The 20,586-nt window shown below is 34.1% G+C and overlaps 1 protein-coding gene across 1 annotated transcript; it reads right to left on the reverse strand.

The window, feature by feature from the left end:
* Positions 1 to 779: 779 nt before the first annotated feature.
* On the reverse strand, positions 780 to 17,951 carry alg9 (ALG9 alpha-1,2-mannosyltransferase). The gene is made up of 15 exons (XM_056458575.1): positions 17,779 to 17,951; positions 17,007 to 17,142; positions 14,598 to 14,732; positions 14,245 to 14,315; positions 14,067 to 14,155; positions 12,232 to 12,367; positions 11,300 to 11,387; positions 10,783 to 10,888; positions 10,486 to 10,608; positions 9,466 to 9,620; positions 6,616 to 6,745; positions 6,270 to 6,417; positions 5,202 to 5,331; positions 4,298 to 4,428; positions 780 to 1,584 (listed from the first exon to the last, which is right to left on the reverse strand). Exons 1-15 carry the CDS (start codon positions 17,949 to 17,951, stop codon positions 1,461 to 1,463), a joined length of 1,875 nt encoding a protein of 624 aa, XP_056314550.1. The 3' UTR covers positions 780 to 1,460.
* Between the last annotated feature and the right edge of the window lie 2,635 nt (positions 17,952 to 20,586).

The following is a 20,586-nucleotide window of genomic DNA, read 5'->3' on the forward strand; positions in this document are numbered from 1 at the left end:
AAAATATTAAATACATTTAAGTACTTTATCCATGTGTCATTACATTGTTGTTACACAATTGTTTTTTGTGTGTTTGGGTTTTTACTAAAATCTGGGTTAATTTTATGTCAAAAGCTCTTTTAGAAATATATTAACCAGGAAAGTTAGTGTTTATATACAGTTGAAGTCAGAATGATTAGCCCACCTTTGAATTTTTTTTCTTTTTTACATATTTCCCAAATGATGTTTAACAGAGCAAGGAAATTTCCACAGTATGTCTGTTAATATTTTTTCTTCTGGAGAAAGTCTTATTTGTTTTATTTCGGCTAGAATAAAAGCAGTTTTTAATTTTTTAAGCACCATTTTAAGGTCAAAATTATTAACCCCTTTAAGCAATTTTTTTAAAAGCCTACAGAACAAACCATCATTATACAATAATTTGCCTAATTACCCTGACCTGCCTAATTAACCTAATTAACCTAGTTAAGCCTTTAAATGACACTTTAAGCTGTATAGAATTGTCTTGAAAAATATCTAATAAATATTATTTACTGTCATCATGGCAAAAAATCTTCTCACCGTTAAACAGAAATTGGGGAAAAAACAAACAGGGGGGCTTTTAATTCTGACTTTACTGTATATAAGTTTATATATCAGGAATTTTTTTTGTTATTTTGCTTGTAAATAACCATTCCCTTATATTGTCAGGCGTTCAATGACCCTAAAAACACTATAGTTCTGATAAGCATCTGAATGAGTCCATCTGTTTCAGAAATGATCTCTCTGACATGGCACAGCCACACATTAAGACAGCCTTCTTTTATTACACTCCATCACAGTTAACACTGATATGATATGACAGACATGATTTGGAATGTAAACACTCAATTGTCCTGGTCTGCGGTCAGACCTCATAGTCAATGTCCACTTCCACAGATGACAGAACCGAGAGAGTTTTTGGTGCAACTTTCATCCTGAGATGCTGAAGAAGGCCTAAACCCAACGGCTCCAACAGGACGAATGAAGAGCAGTTCATGGCTCTGGATGATAACACGTGAGATCTGGTTTGGGTCTGAATTCATGGAGAAACAGTTCATTGTCCCAGATCAAGGATGAGGTCATAACAAATAAGGGACATTAAGTCCTTAAAGGGTCGTCTAAACGGAGCTCTTCTGAAACGCTGCAGAGAAGCCCGAGCAGGGCTAAAGAAACTGAAGGCATGGAATGAATCAGAGAGGATCGGGATGATGGGTAAGGCATCCATGCTCTGTGCTGGATCTGATGTCTACATACAGGTCGACACTGCATGGCTTCATAGCAAAGATGGTCAAAAACAAACACTCCCTTGCTCACACTTAAACACAAATCACACACATATGAGCACAGAAAGAGCAGGAACATCTCGGAAGCAAATGAGGAAGCACTGCAGGAAAGAAGACGGATAGAGGAATGCCATGATGGAAAAGAGAAGGAATGGCAGGTCAGGCCTGTGGTCTCTTCCGCGTGTGTTTGGGTCGTCTCGGTTTGAGGATGACATATCTGCTGTAGGTGGTGTATTGCTCAGACAGAAATGGGATAAAAAAGGCCCTGAGAAGTCTGGAGGACCTGTGTAGGAGAGACACGGCAGAGAAATAGAGTAAGGACCATGAAAAAAAATACATGTAGAGATGTTTGGATTAAACATTTCATCACAATGTGGTCCGACACAAATCGTCTTCAGGCCAGGACAGACCAAGCTGACCTTGGGCTTGATCAGGGAGCATCGGCCCTGCTAGTTTATTTGGTGTTTACCACACTTGATTTCTCGTTGGGTTAATGTCTTGTTGGGAAAACAGAATATATTTTAAACAAATTTTTGTCTCTTTTTCTTTTCATTAAACAATTGTATTTGTATTGTTTAAAGCAGTGTTTCCCAACCCTGTTCCTGGAGGCACACCAACAGTACATATTTTGGATGTCTCCTTTTTCTGACCCATTAACTTCAGATGTTGGAGTCTCTTCTGATGCTATGATAAGTTGATTCAGGTGTGTTTGATTAGGGAGAGGTTGAAAATGTGTACTGTTGGTGTGCCTTCAGGAACAGGGTTGGGAAACACTGGTTTAAAGGTGATATATTAACTGAACTTCTAATGTTGAGTGTGATATTCTTTGCATACTAATTAAGCATTTTTGCAGAAGTAGATGAAGCTGATAGCAATGTAAAGGCCTGATTGTCTAAAATTAACTTGAACTTTGCAGCGAAACCTTCCTGTGAGCAGAGATGGGTTGAAACTGAACACAGAATATGTGCGGTTGAGAAAGTCTTACGCTTTTAATGTTGTGCAGAGAATTTGTAGAAAAAAAAAAAAGAGGACGCATGTATGGGTGCGGCCAATGGAGGACTGGAGAATGATTGACAAGCGACGAATTTCACTAAACTCCACCTGTTAATATCAGCTGCCTATAAAAGATGAAGTCAGGAAATGAAAGTTTTTGCGCACCTCCTGCATTGCATTGAGGATAACAGAACTTATTTTTATTATTATTAAATTATTCATTTGTACCCAATAAATTACTAATATTTTTGACATTGAAAAAAAAACCTTACTCCTAAACTTTTTATATTGATTCCACGCATGGAATTGATTAATTATTCCAACAGTCTGAGTGAGTTCAGCATGTGGAACCTGCTGTCAACTGTAGAGACTGCTCTGGTTGGTTCTTCAACAGCGAATCAAAGTGCAAGAACAAACTATTTAAGTCAAGAGAGAACACAAAGAAGCTGGCTGTAATTTTGCTAAATTTCTCAAATATTTCCAACTGATATGGACTATTAGATTATCAGACATATTTGCCCAACCGAATCCCTCCATGATGAGTGATAATGTGATTATAGTACTAAACGCTGCTTTATTTACACTTTGGGTGCATTTCATCTTCTGGGGTCTTCTTTATAGGTGGATTATTCAAATAGCTGGATTTAGTTATTGAAGTTTTGACAAAAAAAAGTTATATATATAGTTTTAAAGTTAGAAAAATGATATACAGTTGAAGTCAGTTGTTTATTTTTCTCCCCAATTTCCGTTTAACGGAGAGAAGATTTTTTTCAACACATTTCTAAACATAATAGTTTTAATAACTCATTTCTAATAACTGATTTAATGTATCTTTGCCATAATGACAGTAAAGAATATTTTACTAGATATTTTTCAAGACACTTAAAGTTACACACAGCTTAAAGTGATATTTAAAGGCTTAACTAGGTTAATTAGGTTAACTAGGCAGGTTAGGGTAATTAGACAAGTTATTGTACAACGATGGTTTGCTCTGTAGACTATCGAATAAAAATTTAGCTTAAAGGGGCTAATAATTTTGACCTTAAAATGGTTTTTAATAAATTAAAACCATTAATAAATAATAATGCTTTTATTCTAGCCGAAATAAAACAAATAAGACTTTCTCCAGAAGAAAAAAAAACAATTATGAACTATGAACATTTCCTTGCTCTGTTAAACATCATTTGGTAAATATTTAAAATAGAAAATAAAAAAATAAAAAAATAAAAAAATTCAAAGGGCAGGCTAATAATTCTGACTTCAACTGTATATTTCATTAAAGTTTAAAATATATATATAAATAAAACTTTTGCAATCTGCACTCTGAATTAAAAGTACAAAGACTCTCATGGGGTGGTTCTCCTTAAGGGGTTCAAAGAGAACATATATTAATATGGAGTTTTTTTTAGATACAAACACGTTCTATTGTAAGGTACAAGCTTTAGTACAATTTGCGGCTGATAATAGAAATTTATATATATATATATATATATATATATATATATATATATATATATATAAAATCCCTGCTCTATACATCTCAACACAATATCACTGCTCAATACATCTGAAAATATTATGCATATAATCCTTTTAGTTTACCATCAATAATATGCAAATCTGGCATCCTTATAAACTACTAGTATGCACAAAATGACTAAATCATAAGAAAAATAAACTAAAACCCACATTTTTTTTAAATTAACTTCAATAATTTGATCTTTGCTATAAAAACACCCTAAAATAATTACTGATGAATTAGGTCAAGGGTAATATTTCCTAGAATGATCAAACATCCAGTGTCACACCAATTCATTAGCAGAGCTTGACGATGTTGTGTCTTCAAAAGGACAAGAGGTCCCTCTAGTGGATAAGCACACACCCTAAAATTTTAATGACCCTTTAGCAGAATTCATTTACTCTGAGTGAATGGCCCACAAGAGTCTCTGGTATTTGCACTTATTTTGAAAAACTCCTCATACTCCACACACAAAAAGACTTGCCTGGTAGTGTCTAGAAAAGGCTTGTCAGCAATAATGCTCCACTCCTCTTTGTTCGCGGCATATCGTGGTTCACGAGGGGCTTCAGTTTCTGTTGCCAGATCCACCAGGTAATGACACTGCTTCAATTCTACCTGAAGAGAGCCAGGCAACATAGACATATCCATAAGTACTTCACATAAAACTACAAAATTGACTTGACATATGCAAAAGGTTTTTTGCAAGTAACAATGAAGTTACATTTTCTGTCAGACATATCATAAACTAATGTAAATTAATACTACTGTGAACTCCCAATCTGCTAAACCATAATAATACCTTAGAATATAAAGGGCACCTATGATGAAAATCAACTTTTGTAAGCTGTTTGAACAGAACTGTGTGTAGGTATAGTGTGTCCACTGTCATATTGGAGTGATAAAAACACAACAAGTCTCTTTTTTACATTTCCTGATGGTAAAATAGGATTCAAATCCCAGTGATTTTGAGGCCCTCCACAACGTGACATAGAAGTCTGATTTTCCACACCCACCGAATTGATTGACAGGTGCCTGTCTCCGTAATAACAAGTATACACACGTCTGCAGAACATTTTTCGCAAATAAACTAGGATTAATATGCTACAACTCTCTGTGATCAGTGTAATATATCATAAAAGTGTAACATCCAAGTTCTGAACTATCATCTTTTTTTTTTATTAGCCTTTTAATGTTTTTAAATGAAATGTGTGGTTTAAACACTCAACACATTTTTGAAGACATTGAGAAGTTTCGCAATGACAAAAAGTCACTGTCTGAGGACTGTAGAACTTGATTCTTAATCGGTACCTCCCTCAGATATGAGGTTTCATCAACTTGAAAAGAGCAAATGCAAAACAGAAACCCCATGTTTATGTTTGTGTACTCACGTATCGTGATGTCTCCTCGAGATTCTGATCATTCATGTCTGATGGGATGATCCAGGTGGCATCAGAACCCATGGCATATGGCTTTGGTAACTGACCCCTGAACTCTGATTGGATAAACTGTAGGTGCCAGCTGTAAAGTATGGTACAGTTAGTATACATTATAAACATACCCTACTGTTCAAAGTTTTGGGGTGGATAACTGTTTCTAATACAATTTTAATATGAAGTCTTATGTGTAACCAAGGCTGCATTGATTTAATTTCATATTAAATATATCATATATCAATATATCATAATTGATATTTTTACAATTTAAGATTTCGAAAAAAATATTTAAAATAAACATGTATTGAATTAGGGATGCTCCGATATGGATTCTTTGGGAAATACTGATAACAGACAAATCTTTAGATTTGGAGACCGATAATCCATACATTAGCCGATAAATATAAATATTTTAAAATGTTATATTTTTGTACAGTGAACAACTGATTTGTTTTTTTAAAAACTTCATAAAAGTTTAAACTGATCTTAGAATAGCCTACTCAAAACAAAAAAGCAATAATTTCAAAAAACGCAAGATAATTGTATTTACAATTTTGCATAAATCAGCTTGACAAAAATAAATTTCCTTTTTTTCACATTGCAAATTAACAAGCAACTTGACTCATGCATAAAATAATAGGTTAAATAATAATAATAATAATAATAATAATAATAGTTAAACTAATTGGGATTTAATTAACAAAACAAGTTAAATATATTTTAAATAAGATGAAAACAAAAATGAAAGAACTACGATGTGCTCTCGAATGAAGTGTTACAGTAATGTACAATTGTTAGTCATTTGACACTTTTATTACCGCACTCCCACAAGATGCTTTCATGCTTACAAGGCAGGCAGTTCTGTACAATTACATAATTTATCAGCTTAAAGATATCGGCCTAATTTTGATATCGGACCGATAACATTAAAAATAGCATTTAGGTATATATCGATATATTGTGCATCTTTATATATTTATATATATATATATATATATCTTTGACAATTTAATCAAAACTCACTTGTTAGGCAGAAAAAAACTGCTGGGAAAGCGGTACCACTCTTTCCCGACACAAACATTGACCAGTCTCCCCTCTGGAACAGTGTGGATTGCAGGGTCTTTAGCAATGCGATGAAACTCTGGGTACAAATCCAGTGGTGCATGATAGCCTTAAAACACACAGCAATCCCACGTGAGACAGACATCACTAAAAGAATGTATATACCTTTGAATCATTCCATTAATCAACTTCATCAGCCATCTAAATTCACCAGCTTCACCTTAGTGGCATATTTCAGTTGAGTTGATGTCCCTAAAAGGCACTCTCAGCATTGTATTGAATGAGCCTATACATGATTTTTCCTTACCTCTGAAGAGGGCCACAGATCGGGACAGTGAAAGCACTCCAAACAGCAGCACAGAGCCCAGAGCCAGCCAGTTGGAGGAGATGGTGTAGTGTTCCAGACGATAGCGTTGGAATATGAAGTGATAGCACTTCTACACACATAAACAGACAGAAAACAGCTTTAAAAGGACAATGTATTAAAATACCACAAATACAGTCAAAATTATTAGCCATCCTGGGATTTGTTTCTTTTCTTTTCAAATTATGTTTAAAAAAGCAATGATTTCTTTTCACAGTATTGGTATAAAATGTTTTCTTCTGGAGAAAGTCTTATTTGTTTTTCGGCTACAATAAAAGTCGTTTTTTTAAACCATTTTAAGGGTCAACATTATTAGCTCTTTACGTAATTTTTTTTTCAATTGTCTACAGAACAAACCATTGTTACACAATGACTTGCCTAATTACCCTAACTTGCCTAATTAACCTAGTTCAGCCTTTAAATTGTGCTTTTAGCTCAATACTAATATCCTGAAAAATATCAAGTAAAATATGATGCACTGTCATCATGGCAAAGATAAAAGAAATCAGCTATTAGAAATTAGTTATTAAAACTATTATGTTTAGAAATGTGTTGAAAAACAATCTTCTCTCTGTTAAACAGAAAATGAGGGGAAAAAAATACAAATGTAACAGGAGTTAATAATTCATAATTAATAATAAAATGACACAACACAGGCCATAAAAAAGTGCTGTTGTTTTTGTACATGAACTAATGGTGTACTAGATATTCTCTGAAGAATCTTGGAGTTCCATGAACACTGCTTTGCAGATGTTGGTGGACATTAAGATCAATACTTCTATACAGCAAAGATGCATTAAACTGATTAAAAGAGACAATACATTTTAAGTAATTGCTCTTCTTTTGAATTTTTTTAATCATTAAAACCATTTATTCAGGATAACACACAACAAAAAAAAGAGCAGGGGTCTCATGTACAAAGACTTGCGTTGAATTCATTCTAAAACATTGCGTACGCACAAAGCTGTAAATGTGCATACGCAGTAAAAAAAATCAGATGTATGAAACACTGCGTACGCGGAATCCCACGCATATTCTCTTTGTACATCCGAATTACCATGAAACTGAGCGCACGTGCACGAGCGCAAAACCCCTCCCTGCCTTCTCCTCCTAATAAATATGGTAATGACTCTACTTTGGCAAAACCAAATAAAAAAAACAATGGCAAAAGCAAGCAAAAAAGAGAAACTTTGAACAGAATGTGAATTGGAGGGGCTACTATCAGAGGTAGACCAGAGAAAAAGTGTGTTATTTGCAAGTTTTTCATCCGGAATTAATTTTAAAAAATAGAGTGAGAGAGTTTAGCTGCCGTGATTAACGCAGTGGGGTCTAAAGATCACATTGTGAGTGAATTAAAAAAGAAATGGTCCGATGTAAAGGTGCAGGTTAAGAGGAGAACAGTGGCTTAAGTTAGGTCCTAAAGCGCATGGCAACATGTTTTGACACGATCGATCATGAACCCGGTTCGAATCCAGCGTCTTATGAACTCAATTCTTCTCTTTTCCCTCACTACATCTCAGATTTTGCCTACTCTTCATCATGAGGAAGAAAAGTAGGAATCATTAATAAATGTGTGTATTATGGAGGACTCATAGAACTGAACTGGATTGAAGATGTGTTTTATCCAAATCATATGCATTATAAGTTTGTAGAAGTTACACATTAAAAATACCCTTAAATATAAATTTTAGTACTGCTTCAGTGAACCTTCCATTGGGAAAACCGGTGATTGCTGCAAATTGCACTTTAATGTTTGACTGGTCAACTGCATGGTATGGAAACCTTTTATACCTGCTAGACATGTGGAAGATCCCGTGCCATACAGCTGGCATTGCACTGCTCAAAAATACTTTGTAGTGTGCAAATTAACATAATTCCCTCTAGAAGTCGCCAATGGAATTAAAACAAACACACACAAGAAATACACGTACACCAGACATGAAGTTGGCGTGGACCAACGCACATTATTCTCACATTAATTTCATCGTTAGTAAATCCAAACGTGAGCGTGAAATCTAGCGTACACAAAGTTTTGTGCATACGCAGCATTGATACATGAGGCCCCAGGTCTGCTTTTAACAATGCTAAAAATAAATGGTGATCTAAAGATTATGAATGATGCTGAAAATGCAGCCTTAGCACGATAACATTACTACTGTGAGCTGAATAACTACTATATTATATATCAAGTACTACATTATAAATACATTATTGTTTAAATTTGGTGACTGGTTCTATGCTAACTAAAAGGATAGTTCACCCAAAAATTTACATTTTCTCACCGTTTACTCAGAAGTTCCAAATCTTTATGAATTTCTTTCGTCTTTTGGACACAAAAGATGATAATTTGAAGAAAGCTGAAAACCTATAACCATTGACCTCCTTTGTAGGAAAAACAAATACTGTGAAAGTGAATAGTTCACAGCTCTCTTCAAAATATCTTATTTTGTGTTCAAAAGAAAAAAGAAACTCATAAACATTTGGAACAAGTAAAGGTGAGTAAATGATGACAGAATATTCAGTTCTGGTTGAAATATCCCTTTAAGGACAGCTTGGACGTTCCAAGCTCATTTTCCTTTATATCTTTAAGCCTTAATGAGCATAAGAGCCTTTTTAAAGAAACATTATTGCAAAATAATACTCAATACATTCATATATTATTTTAAAAAATTATAAAAATTAAAATCTTTGAACCTTATTGCAACTAAATACCATAGATTTGTATATTAATATATTAAAACAATCAGCACCAAAATATCACATCAGCAAAAAAAGTAGTCTAACAAATGTAACCTGCAATGAGGAAAGCGCCACCGCCCCACACAGACAGATGAGAGGGTAGATGGGAAACAGAAAGCGTTCCTCTTTATGCGGACGAGTGAAGAACACCAGCATCCACAGGTACATTGGAGACAAAGTTAACCAGTACGGTCGGCCGAGGTTCTGAACTACAATTCATACAATACAAGAAGCATGAAGTTAACAGTATGTGAGGAACTTTGCACAAACATTACAATTAAATTTGGTGGAGAAACAACAACTTTAAACAACAGTTTACCTCATTTACACAGTCACAAGCCTCTTTAAACTTTTAGGACTTCTATAGTTGAGCACAAAAGAAGATATTTTGAAGAAAGCTGTTTGCTGATACTAAGGCTGTGTAATTTAGGGGGGGAAATCTAACTGCAATTTTCTTTGGACTGATGCTGCAATTTTGATTCGATATGCAATTTAATTCAATAAATAGCTTAATGTTCTCAAAAGTGTAAAGCACACCTTTTAGATTAAAAGAACAGAACATGCCTTAACAGTATAAATATTTATTCACTTCCTACAAAAATATGGGCTATATTTATACTGTGTTTAGACATTATATATTTTATATTCGGTTTGAGCAATTGATTTGAGCAATGGTGATTGGGCAGAATGAGAGAGTGCTTATTTAATTGGCTAGTAAGTCAGTCACACAAAAAGAACGGTCTGCTATCTGGCACATATTTGTGTAATATTTATATCGCATTCATATTGCAGGCTTTTGTGACTTGCTAAAGCGCCATGATTCAAATCGTGATCATGATTCAATTTCGATTAATTGCACAGCCCTAACTGGTAGTAGAAATAGTAGAAAAAAACACTATGGAATTCAATAGGTGCCAGCTATCAGCATTTTTCAAAACATCTTTTGTGTTCAGCAGAAGAAAGAAACTCAAATAATAATAAGTAAAGAAAGAGTTAATGTATGGCTAATTTTTGGACGAACCATACATTAAAGGACTTGAATAAAAACAAGTGAAAAACAGAGTTCTTTCATACCATTGAATCTTTGAAGCAGTGCCTCCATAAGCGCCGTGAGAGGAAGAGAAAACAGGGCCAACACGAATACAATGTTGAAATTTAGAAAACCATTCACAAAGTAGTAATGCCAGGGCTCTGTGCCTGTAGGAAAAAAAGGAATGCAAATGCTTAAACATTGATCACTGATGCCATCTCATGGCAGCATGAAGAATTATTTGCACACTTATTTGTAGATGACTTAATATCTTTTTTATATATTGTATATTTTTATTGTATATTGTATACTTTTGTATATACAAATGATTTGAAGAGTACCATAAAGATCTGGCCCATGGGGAGTAAATACATTGTACATTATTATATTCAGAGGAGCAATCACCAGCTTGCCATAGTAGTAGCTGTCTACTATAACCACAGGGACCTAGAAACATATAATAATAATAATGAGAAGTGGTATCACGTTAGCATAATACACAGCTTTCAGATTTAAAAAAAACAAAAAGGAAAACACAATTTTGCTTTTCAAAGGGTTAGTTCACTCACGCTCTGATTTAAAACCTTTGAGTTTCTTCGTTCGACTTCCATAGTAATACAACTATGCAAGTCAATGGGTGCCAGCAACTAGCGTTTCTCTAAATATCTTCTTTTGTGTGCAACAGACGAAAGAAACTCAAACAGGTTTTGAACAAGTGAAGGGTAAGCAGATGATTGCAGAATTGTCATTTTAGGTGAACTATTCCTTTAAGCAATAAAAGTGTCTGAAGTCAGTTAAAAATGACACAAAAACAAATCAGCCACATACGAAAACAGAGAAATCAATGAGTTTGCTGACCAGAAAAAGCAGCAATGCCACCAGTGTCCACATGATAAAACTCTTCCACTTCTTCTTCAGCCACAGCAGGTCAAAGGCAATGGGTATACTGCAAATAACAGAGTAGTAAAGTAAACTTACTTTTGTGACTGAATAAATGCTACTGGCCCTTTTCATTTAAACTGCAGGATAATTCTGAATATAAACTGAATATAATATATTCAATGACCCACACTTTTTATAATTATTTTTTTTATTTAAATTGTTGGGAAAATATAGGAGTAGATTAGATGGTTACTTGATGATCTGATATTCAAGAAATTTCTTGGTTGGTTTTATTATTCAAAACTGTTGTTTGTTTTCTAGAACCCACTAAGCATTTTTTTGCTAAATTCTTTCATCAAAAGAAAGCCTGAAAGAACAGCGTTCATTTTTATATAGTATTTTTTGTAACATAAAATGTCTTTACTGTGACTATTTTGTATTTTATTAATTAAATTTATTAATATTTGATTTATTTAATAATTAAATAATTCAGTATTGAATAAAAACTATATTTATAGTCTGACCAAACAACTAGGCATTTATATATTAACTGACGTGCATATAATGCTATGTTAACATATTAATAGCATTTATTTCAAATATCATCTCTGCTAGCAGTGGACCAAAATTTGACACAGACCAATGTTTCCCAGAGTTTCAGGTTGGCAAATACAATGTGTGTGCTGGAAATAATCTGCGGTTTACACAACCCCCTGAATTCAAAACATAATTGATAAAAAAAAGCTAAATAATTCTTGATGATAACTATTTATTTTATACCAATAAATTCATAATTTAATATAAATAGTGTAAAATGCAATTTCATGGCTGATTATGAAAACGCATAGGTGTTTTTTTGTCTATAAAGATTAAATTTTTTGTCTATAAAGAACTTGATATTTTCTTACCCCAGCAGCGCACTGAAGGGCCAGCCCACTATGGCCCCTGCTGCAACACCCAGCACAGCCAGACTCGGACGCCCCTGGAACCAGCCAGTCATAGCTACCACTGTACCGTACATGCAAAAAGTACTCGGCAGGAAAGCTGCATATTAACACAAAAGCACACACAATTTCAGGTATAAATTGCATAGGTCAATAAAAATAGGTCAATAGATAGATCAATAGATAATAGGTCAATAAAAATCAATAAATAAATAACAACAAGTGGTTACTACAATCATATACTTAGCCTGTGAATAACCAGAGGCATGTTGCTCAAAAACAGTTTGGGTTTTTACCCAGGTAAGTTTGTGTTTAGTTTTGCAAATTTTGAGCTTTCGGGTTCAAGAAGGTGCTTGGTTTTAATTGGATTTTGTGGCCATAGTAACTTAAACTACACGGCTAGCCTGATGCAGAGCAAGTTTTTTTCTTGTTCAAGAGATAGTGAACCCAAACTGAAACAAGCCTGTCGGTCAAGTTACATATATCTGATGCAACAAAGCTACTTCCAGTCCACTACAGTCTTATGTTGCTCCAAATTAAAGCCTTTTACACTAACGGTGTATTTCTACTGGTACATTGTGAGCACAGCAAATGTTTTCAATTCATTTGTACAGAAGATTAGTGTCAACGCTCACATAGTGCATTATACGTCACTTCCATGAATAAATTGAAAAGGCTCACTTTACTGCACTTGCACGCGCCCTTGGAAACACTACAAAGAAGCTCATTCAGAGCAAGATTTTACATTTTAACGTGCTACTTTACCATCGTTTTTCTTATTCCATGGTGCTTGACGGACGTGTATTTTTACACAGTGCCACTCATCAGTGACAGTTTTAAAGCAGTAGACCAATCAAAAGAACTCAGAGGTGGGGCAAGAGTAGGGCTGAGCGATTAATCTAAAAAGTAAACGAAATCGACATTCAGATTTCATCATTTTTCTGGATCGTTTTCTTTCAATTACTTTCCCTACCACATGTGGAGTCAGCGCAGCCTTTGCTCGGTCGCATACCCCTTGCCGTGGCTGACACTGACGCACACCTCTCAAAAGATTTACCTACACGTTGCGGAGCGCTAGCTTTGTGATTGTTCGGCTTCATCGCGATGATGAGTGTGGGTAGCTTGGAGAGCCATGAGACAGCAGCGAGCCTGTTGGAGCGAGTGTTTACAAGTGTCCCTAGGGTTAGTCGATGTCGAATAATTTGGCATTGTATGATGTCTTATGTAAAACATTGTGATGGACGATGGCATCACTGTCGTAGGTGGCGGTAAATTAATTACTTATAAATAATAAATTAATTTATAATGAATTAATTATTTGTGGCCTTCCATTCAAGTACCTGACCCGAATGGTCTTCTTTTACCCATAACCAAATCATAAATAAATAAAGATAAGTTACGCACAAATTTCCACCTGTCAATCACTTTTTCCGCGGGAATCTTGTATGAATTGGCAGTGTGATATCAAAATGAAAATAGGCAGTTCCTTATATCATGTTTTCAATTTTGTTGTTAAGATAACCTAAGCAAAACTTATTAGCTTTAAAACTACAACTACAACTGATGCTCTCATGTCTCATGTTTTTGGCTGTTTGCTGCACGTCACACTTTCAGCTATATGCAGTCCAGAGTTAATTATAAAAAGCTAACAGAGAACGTTTATATCAAGCATTGTGAAACAACCTAACCTGATCTTAACCAGGTTCGATTCGTCAACCTAACCCAAAACTTACTCTGCAACTCATTTTGTGCAACAGGTCTCAGATAAACCCAAATATGACCAATTTAGTTTAGCTCACCTGCAGAGGAGCAGAACATCCCTGCACTCAGGACAAGGAACGCCAGCAGAAGCCGTCCCACATGCAAGCCAAATTTCTTACACACAGCCCTAAGAGAAAAAGAGATCTTTAGACCAACCCTCATATTGTAAAATCAGTTGTTTCAACGTAGGTGCCATATGTAGCATGCTTCACTTACTTGTAGAAGTAGAGCTCACACACACAACAGCCAAACGCTAACATGCAGCGCAGGAAATAAAACACAAGGACCTGAAACGAAAGAATCCAAATAACAAATCAGACAATTTTGCTGTGAAAAGTTGACAAAGTATAGCTTCGTGAATTACACTGTCAGATCATGCTGCCTAGAGGTGGAAGAAATGCATTTACACAACAATTACAACTGCAAACTTTGATAATAATGATAACATGCTAATTAAACGTGATTTAAAAGTTAGAGATACTAGAAATAGAACTTATCACTGTAAAACTTTCAATTACAAATGGCTAAAACATGCTTAACATTCATTTTGAGGCTGGTGACGAGTTTACCTTGTTTGTCTGTAATATTTTGGCATGAAAGCAGGCAGGAAGGGCATGGAGCCAGAGATACGCATAGGAACGAATGGCGTAGGATGGGGAATACTCCCATGTCTGCATCCCTGTTCCATAGAGCAAATAGTGAGTCTGGCCAGCAAAAAATAAAAGAAAAATAAACAGCTTTTAAGAATCTTGCATGAATGTTTCTTTTATTTCCCGAATTGGGCAGCTGACAAAATGTGGTTGAAATTCAGGAACTATAACCCATTCATTTGATATTCTTCACTCTCTAGTCTATCTGTGCCCCAGAATATTCATGATGTTTCTACTAAAGACAAAAGCATGCTCTTGAAGTTGCACAACACATAGATATTGTGCTGGGTTATTAGATACTTCAGGACTACAACAGTGACCCAGATCAGGGCTCAACAATAAGGATTTGCTTTCCGCTGTTCCAGTTAGACCAGTAGTTCAGTTTAATACTTGAACAAATATATTTTGCGACAGCCCAATAATAATCCAAGGTTAAACCACAAATATTACATTAAAGCATTTTAAAAAGTAAAGAAATAAAAAGCACAATTATGTCCATAATATTTTCTTCAAATAAAAAAAAATCTAATTAAATAAGATGTCACTAAATTTAAGTGGTTCAACCATAAACTATTTTAATACATTAAACATCCATTAATATTAATTTAATATTTATAGACCTAATTTTATCAATTATTTTACACACATAAATAGACGATTTTGAAGGATGTAAACAATAACAATGGTCCCAACTTATTTCCTGTTTTACATTTTTAATTTCTAGAGCATCCGAGAATCCAAAAAGAGCCAAATGTTGATAAATAATGTTATAATAGCTGTTTTAACATGAAGTTATAATTGAATTGCCTCTTGCTACAGTTATGAAATAGTTTGACAACAAGCAGGAAATGTTCATGAGCTAATGACCACATTGAAATGGTCTATATTATGTTTGTACTTGTTTATGAGGACACAAAATTGTATAATGACATATGATCTAGTTGTACTCTATTAAGATGGTTTATGAGGACATGGCTTGTGTCCTCGTAAATCAAAATGCTAAAAAAAAAAAAAAATCATACTTAATAGGGTAAACATCACACAAGTGTGTTTGTTTGCCTATTTTACACATTTTCAGTAAAATATAAAGTACATTAAATAATTAAGAATTTAAAACAGTCTTGGAGTTTTCTCTTATCCAAACACAAAGGTAATTTGAATACCCTTAAAATAATTTATTGTTTATTTCATAGTTAATGAAATGTATTTAATACAAATTACTTATTTAAAATCCATGATACAGATCTATTATAGTAGAGCATAACAAAATATGTGATAAAGTGATACATAAAATATGTTGGCACCACTGTCATTTTTCTCAAAAAAAATTATATCAAATTTAAAACGGTCATGAAATTATAAGCTGTTATACATTTATCAATTGTATACTCGAATCATTGTACATGTTATTAATAAACGTTAAAATTGTTAAAAATGTATCCAATTACAAAAGTTAATAAGATCTATAACTAGGGCTGGGTGATCAATCGAAAATGACATTCAGAACCTATAATCTGATTTTTCAGGACAATATTTTCAATTACTTTCCCTACCGCCTGTGGAGTCACACGACCCTGCTCTGTTAAAGGCTGATTTATACTTCTGTGGCCACTTTGCAGCCACCTCTGACCTCTGATCAAGTAGGACGATAGACTCATTCTTGAACCTTACTTTGCACTGACGATGATTGGAAGCTGCACCACAGATGCCTTGAGACGGCACACTTTCCATTACATTAAAATGATTATTAATGATTAAAATATTTGCTTATAGAAGATGCAAGAAATGCACTGTTAAAAAGTATAATTTACAAGATATAAAAGAGTTATTTTATTTAGAAGAGACATTGCTTGCTTTTACTTTATTTGAAAAACATTAAAATTATTTTATTTTGTTTCCAAAAGTGAGTATTTATTTTCACTTTTTTATAAGAATAAAGTGACTGTTGGTTTAGACAATGTGTGTTTTAATTTCAGATGTTCAACGTTGACATTCAATAAATAACCATAGATAGTAGATAGTGTGTGTTTCCTTCAATTATTTTAAAATCTAGTAATGTACCCTTCATTCAGAAATATGTGAGCATATTTAATGCACAAACCTTGTCAGTGAATTATGAGGGCAAAAAAGTTCAACAATTATTTATTGAACGTAATCAAGTTAAAATGTTCAATTAATCGAGATTTTGATTTTAGGTCAAATCCGCCAGCCCTAACTATAACCTTAATTTGATGACATTTTAAAATAAATTGAATTGCCAGGCCATCCTTATTGCTGTTCCCTGAGAGTTTGACAAATAAAACTGAACCAGAATAACATGTAACTCACTGGCTCCCAGTAATTGAAGGTTTCATCACAGTCAGAGATGTTACTGAGCAGTGCAGCACAGAAGCGGGCTGAAACCAGGCACTTGAAGGCTGTGGAGCCCTCAGGAGCCCAAACCTGACCTGCCTTACCGGATGACCTGTAAAGGAGAGGCGGGATACAAGAGCTAATGTGCTTATCTGGGAGCAAACTAATAAGCAATATGGGAACAAAGCATAAACAAGGTTGGCATTCGTTTATTTCAGCTTTTCAACACAGTGTCAATCTAAAAGGAGTCTCGTCCACAAACATAATTCACCAAAATATGAGGGCAATTTTTATTATAGACAAAATGACACCAATATCAGTGTCCTTTCACACATGCTGTGCTGTCCAGCTAATGACAATGTAAGAAGATTATGAAATTGGACATGCGTGAATATGCACAGTATCAAATTTACTGACTGACATGCAGAATAAAATGTTTTACTTAAGTACTCTTGATTATCATGTATTCACTTTTTTTAAAAACGGTCATTATATAGAGTATAACAATATAGATGTGATGAGAGCGAATGAATGAATGAAACTCATCATGTTAGATCGTGTAGCCTGGAGATTTTAGTATTTAATTTATTTCATGCTGATTTCGTGTTGTATAGAGAGCCTGTGGACCTTTTATGTGTTTGCTATCTGTAATAATTCGCATATTGAGACAGTCTGACGTTAGCGAGCTAGCGAGCTGTCAACACCACATTAAACCTCGAGTCAGCTGTACTGGCTTTTAGTTACTCACTCATTTCGGGGGTCACTGGACTTGTTGTCTTCAACACATTTGTCGTCTTTTGTGGCTCGGTTGTCAGGAGTAGGTGTGTTGTTCACGTTGTTGGCGTCCTGTTTGCTTCCCCGTCTGTTGCGCTGACGGAGACTCTTCGTCGCCATGTTTCTACTGGCTGTGCGTGACGTCATCGACACACCGAACCAACGACGCGGTAGACGGACAGTCATTAGTGCGCGGAGGTCAAAAACACACCGCTAAACATCGTTATTTTCTGTAGTCTGTCATTAAGATTCGGTATGTATAGATTTTAGTAGTATATATTCCTTATTCGTTTAAATTTTAGGTAAAGTTTAGAGGTTTACTTCTGTTTCTGATTGTCTGTTACTGTTTTATGTCCAATCTGCTATTTTAGGTTTAGTTATTTTTGATAAACTGTACGTTAACTCTATTAATTGATGTAATTAAACATTTTCTTTAATGTAAATATGGCTATAACTAGTTTATAGTAGAATAAATAAAATGTGATAAATGGTTAAACCCAGGTGTGTCGAAACTTGGTCCTGGACGGCCGGTGTCTCCAATAATACTCCAGGGTAAGCGCTCTTCTTTAATGCATTAAAAAGATTTGTGACCGACCAAGAAGAGGTTTCAACAAAAGCACCACCTATCAACAAACATCTATTATATTCAACATGCACATTAAATTATTTTATTAAACTAACCCACTATATAATAATCTATATAATAATAATAATAAATATAATGCATATATATTCATTCATTTACTCATTTTCTTTTCGGCTTAGTCCCTTTATGCTTAGGTTTATGCTTAAGAACTGCAAATAAGCAGTGTTCTAAATAGGCCAAAAGCTACTCTTAAAAAAACGCATATGAATAAATAAATAATACACACTTTCACATTACTTTACTTTCCCTAAAAAGTAACACATTTAGCTACTTTTTAAGAGACTAGACACACCTGGGCTAGCTTTCTAGAAACATACATGCAGGTGTGTTGAGGAAAGTTGGAGCTAAAATCTGCAGGACACCGGCCCTTCTGGACGGAGTTTGGACACGCCTGTTTAAACCTTTAATTTATTCTATTCCCAAAGTTCATTTACAAATAAAAAGGTTTAATAAACACAGACAATTAACAATTGTAATAAGCAATCTTCTTCTCACGAAGTTGTTTAAAATTTTGGTATTAGCTAAACATACTGAATGATGACATTTACTATGGTACACTGCTAAATGTAAACCAGCTTTGTCCATTATTGTTACACTCTTAATAAATTTAATTTCTCATTATTTAATATTTGGACATACATTTTTGTTAACTGAAATTTAGTTTACATATAAATATGTTAAGAAAAACACTGAGGAAAAAAATGCAAAAACTGTTGAATGGCATAAGATTTTGACTCAGAAAAAGCAAACAACACATGCACATCTTCAGTGGCGTAGAGCAAAATGCATAGGCCCCCCCGCAAGGGTTATTGATGGGGACTCCAGGTGAAGAGAGGGGGTGGGCCTAATCACGCATCATATCTAATATAAAATGTCAACATTTTGATGGTCGTTTTTTTTCTTTTTTCTTCAGTCATATAGAAAAACAGTTGTAGTCATATACAAAAATGTTACACTAAACAGCAAACAATTAAAACTAAATATGTATTAAATTGAAATCTGATTTAAAATTAAGATTGAATTAATTATATAAATAACTGAATAATTTGAACCGAATTGTTTTGCTGCTTGATTTGTTTTTTAAATAATGCCAAATAATTTAAATAAAAAAAACCCCACAAAACTATTTAAATTACAATAAACTAAATATATACAGTGGGGGAATTAAGTATTCAACAAGTCACCATTTTTCTCAGAAAACATATTTCTAAAGGTGTTGTTGACTGGGAATTTTCACCAGATGTTGATAACCAAAGAAATACATATATGAAAAGAAAACAAATCTAATTAGTTTCCAAATTAAGTTACGTGTAATAAAATGAAATGACACAGGAAAAAAGTATTGAACACATGAAGAAAGGAAAGTGTAGAAAGGCAGAGAAATCCCAGACAGAAGCTGAAACCTCTCAGTAGTTCTTCAGCAACCCTCTGCCTTTTGTCAACGTAAATTTATATTAGCTGCTTCAGTCTAACATCTACATTAAGAGGATGAAGATGAAACCAGGGTGGATATTTCAGCAAGACAATGATCCAAAACACAGCCAAGGAAACTCTCAAATGGTTTTAGAGAAAGAAAATCAAGCCGTAGAATGGCCCAGCCAATCAACTGATTTGAATCCAATGGAAAATACCAAAAAAAGATCAGATTTGATAGACGAGACACACAGAATAAATATATTTAAAAGCAGACAAGTCAAAGTAGACAGCTAGAAAACGCAGGCAGACAGACAGTCAGACACCCATTCCATTGTCTTTTTTTTTAATAATTAAACCAATCGATCAGAATTGTAAGATTAATCAGTTTATATCAGCAGTTCAGTCACCTCAGCCAGACCAACCCTGTTTGACGTTACAATGGCAGACATGTTAGTTTCTGTAAAAATCACCACAGCCATTATTTCGGCAATTCCATTTAGTTGATGCTACTGTGGCAGAAATTATGCACTTTTCAGTATATTCAGCAATAACAAGTCAGTATATGAATATACAGTCACAAATATTCATAAACAACCATAGACATTGCAGTTATATCACAGTATCAAATACAGCATCATATATATATATATATATATATATATATATATATATATATATATATATATATATATATATATATATATATATATATATATAAAT

This window comes from Danio aesculapii, chromosome 5 (genome assembly GCF_903798145.1).
Source record: "Danio aesculapii chromosome 5, fDanAes4.1, whole genome shotgun sequence".
Lineage (NCBI taxonomy): Eukaryota > Metazoa > Chordata > Actinopteri > Cypriniformes > Danionidae > Danio > Danio aesculapii.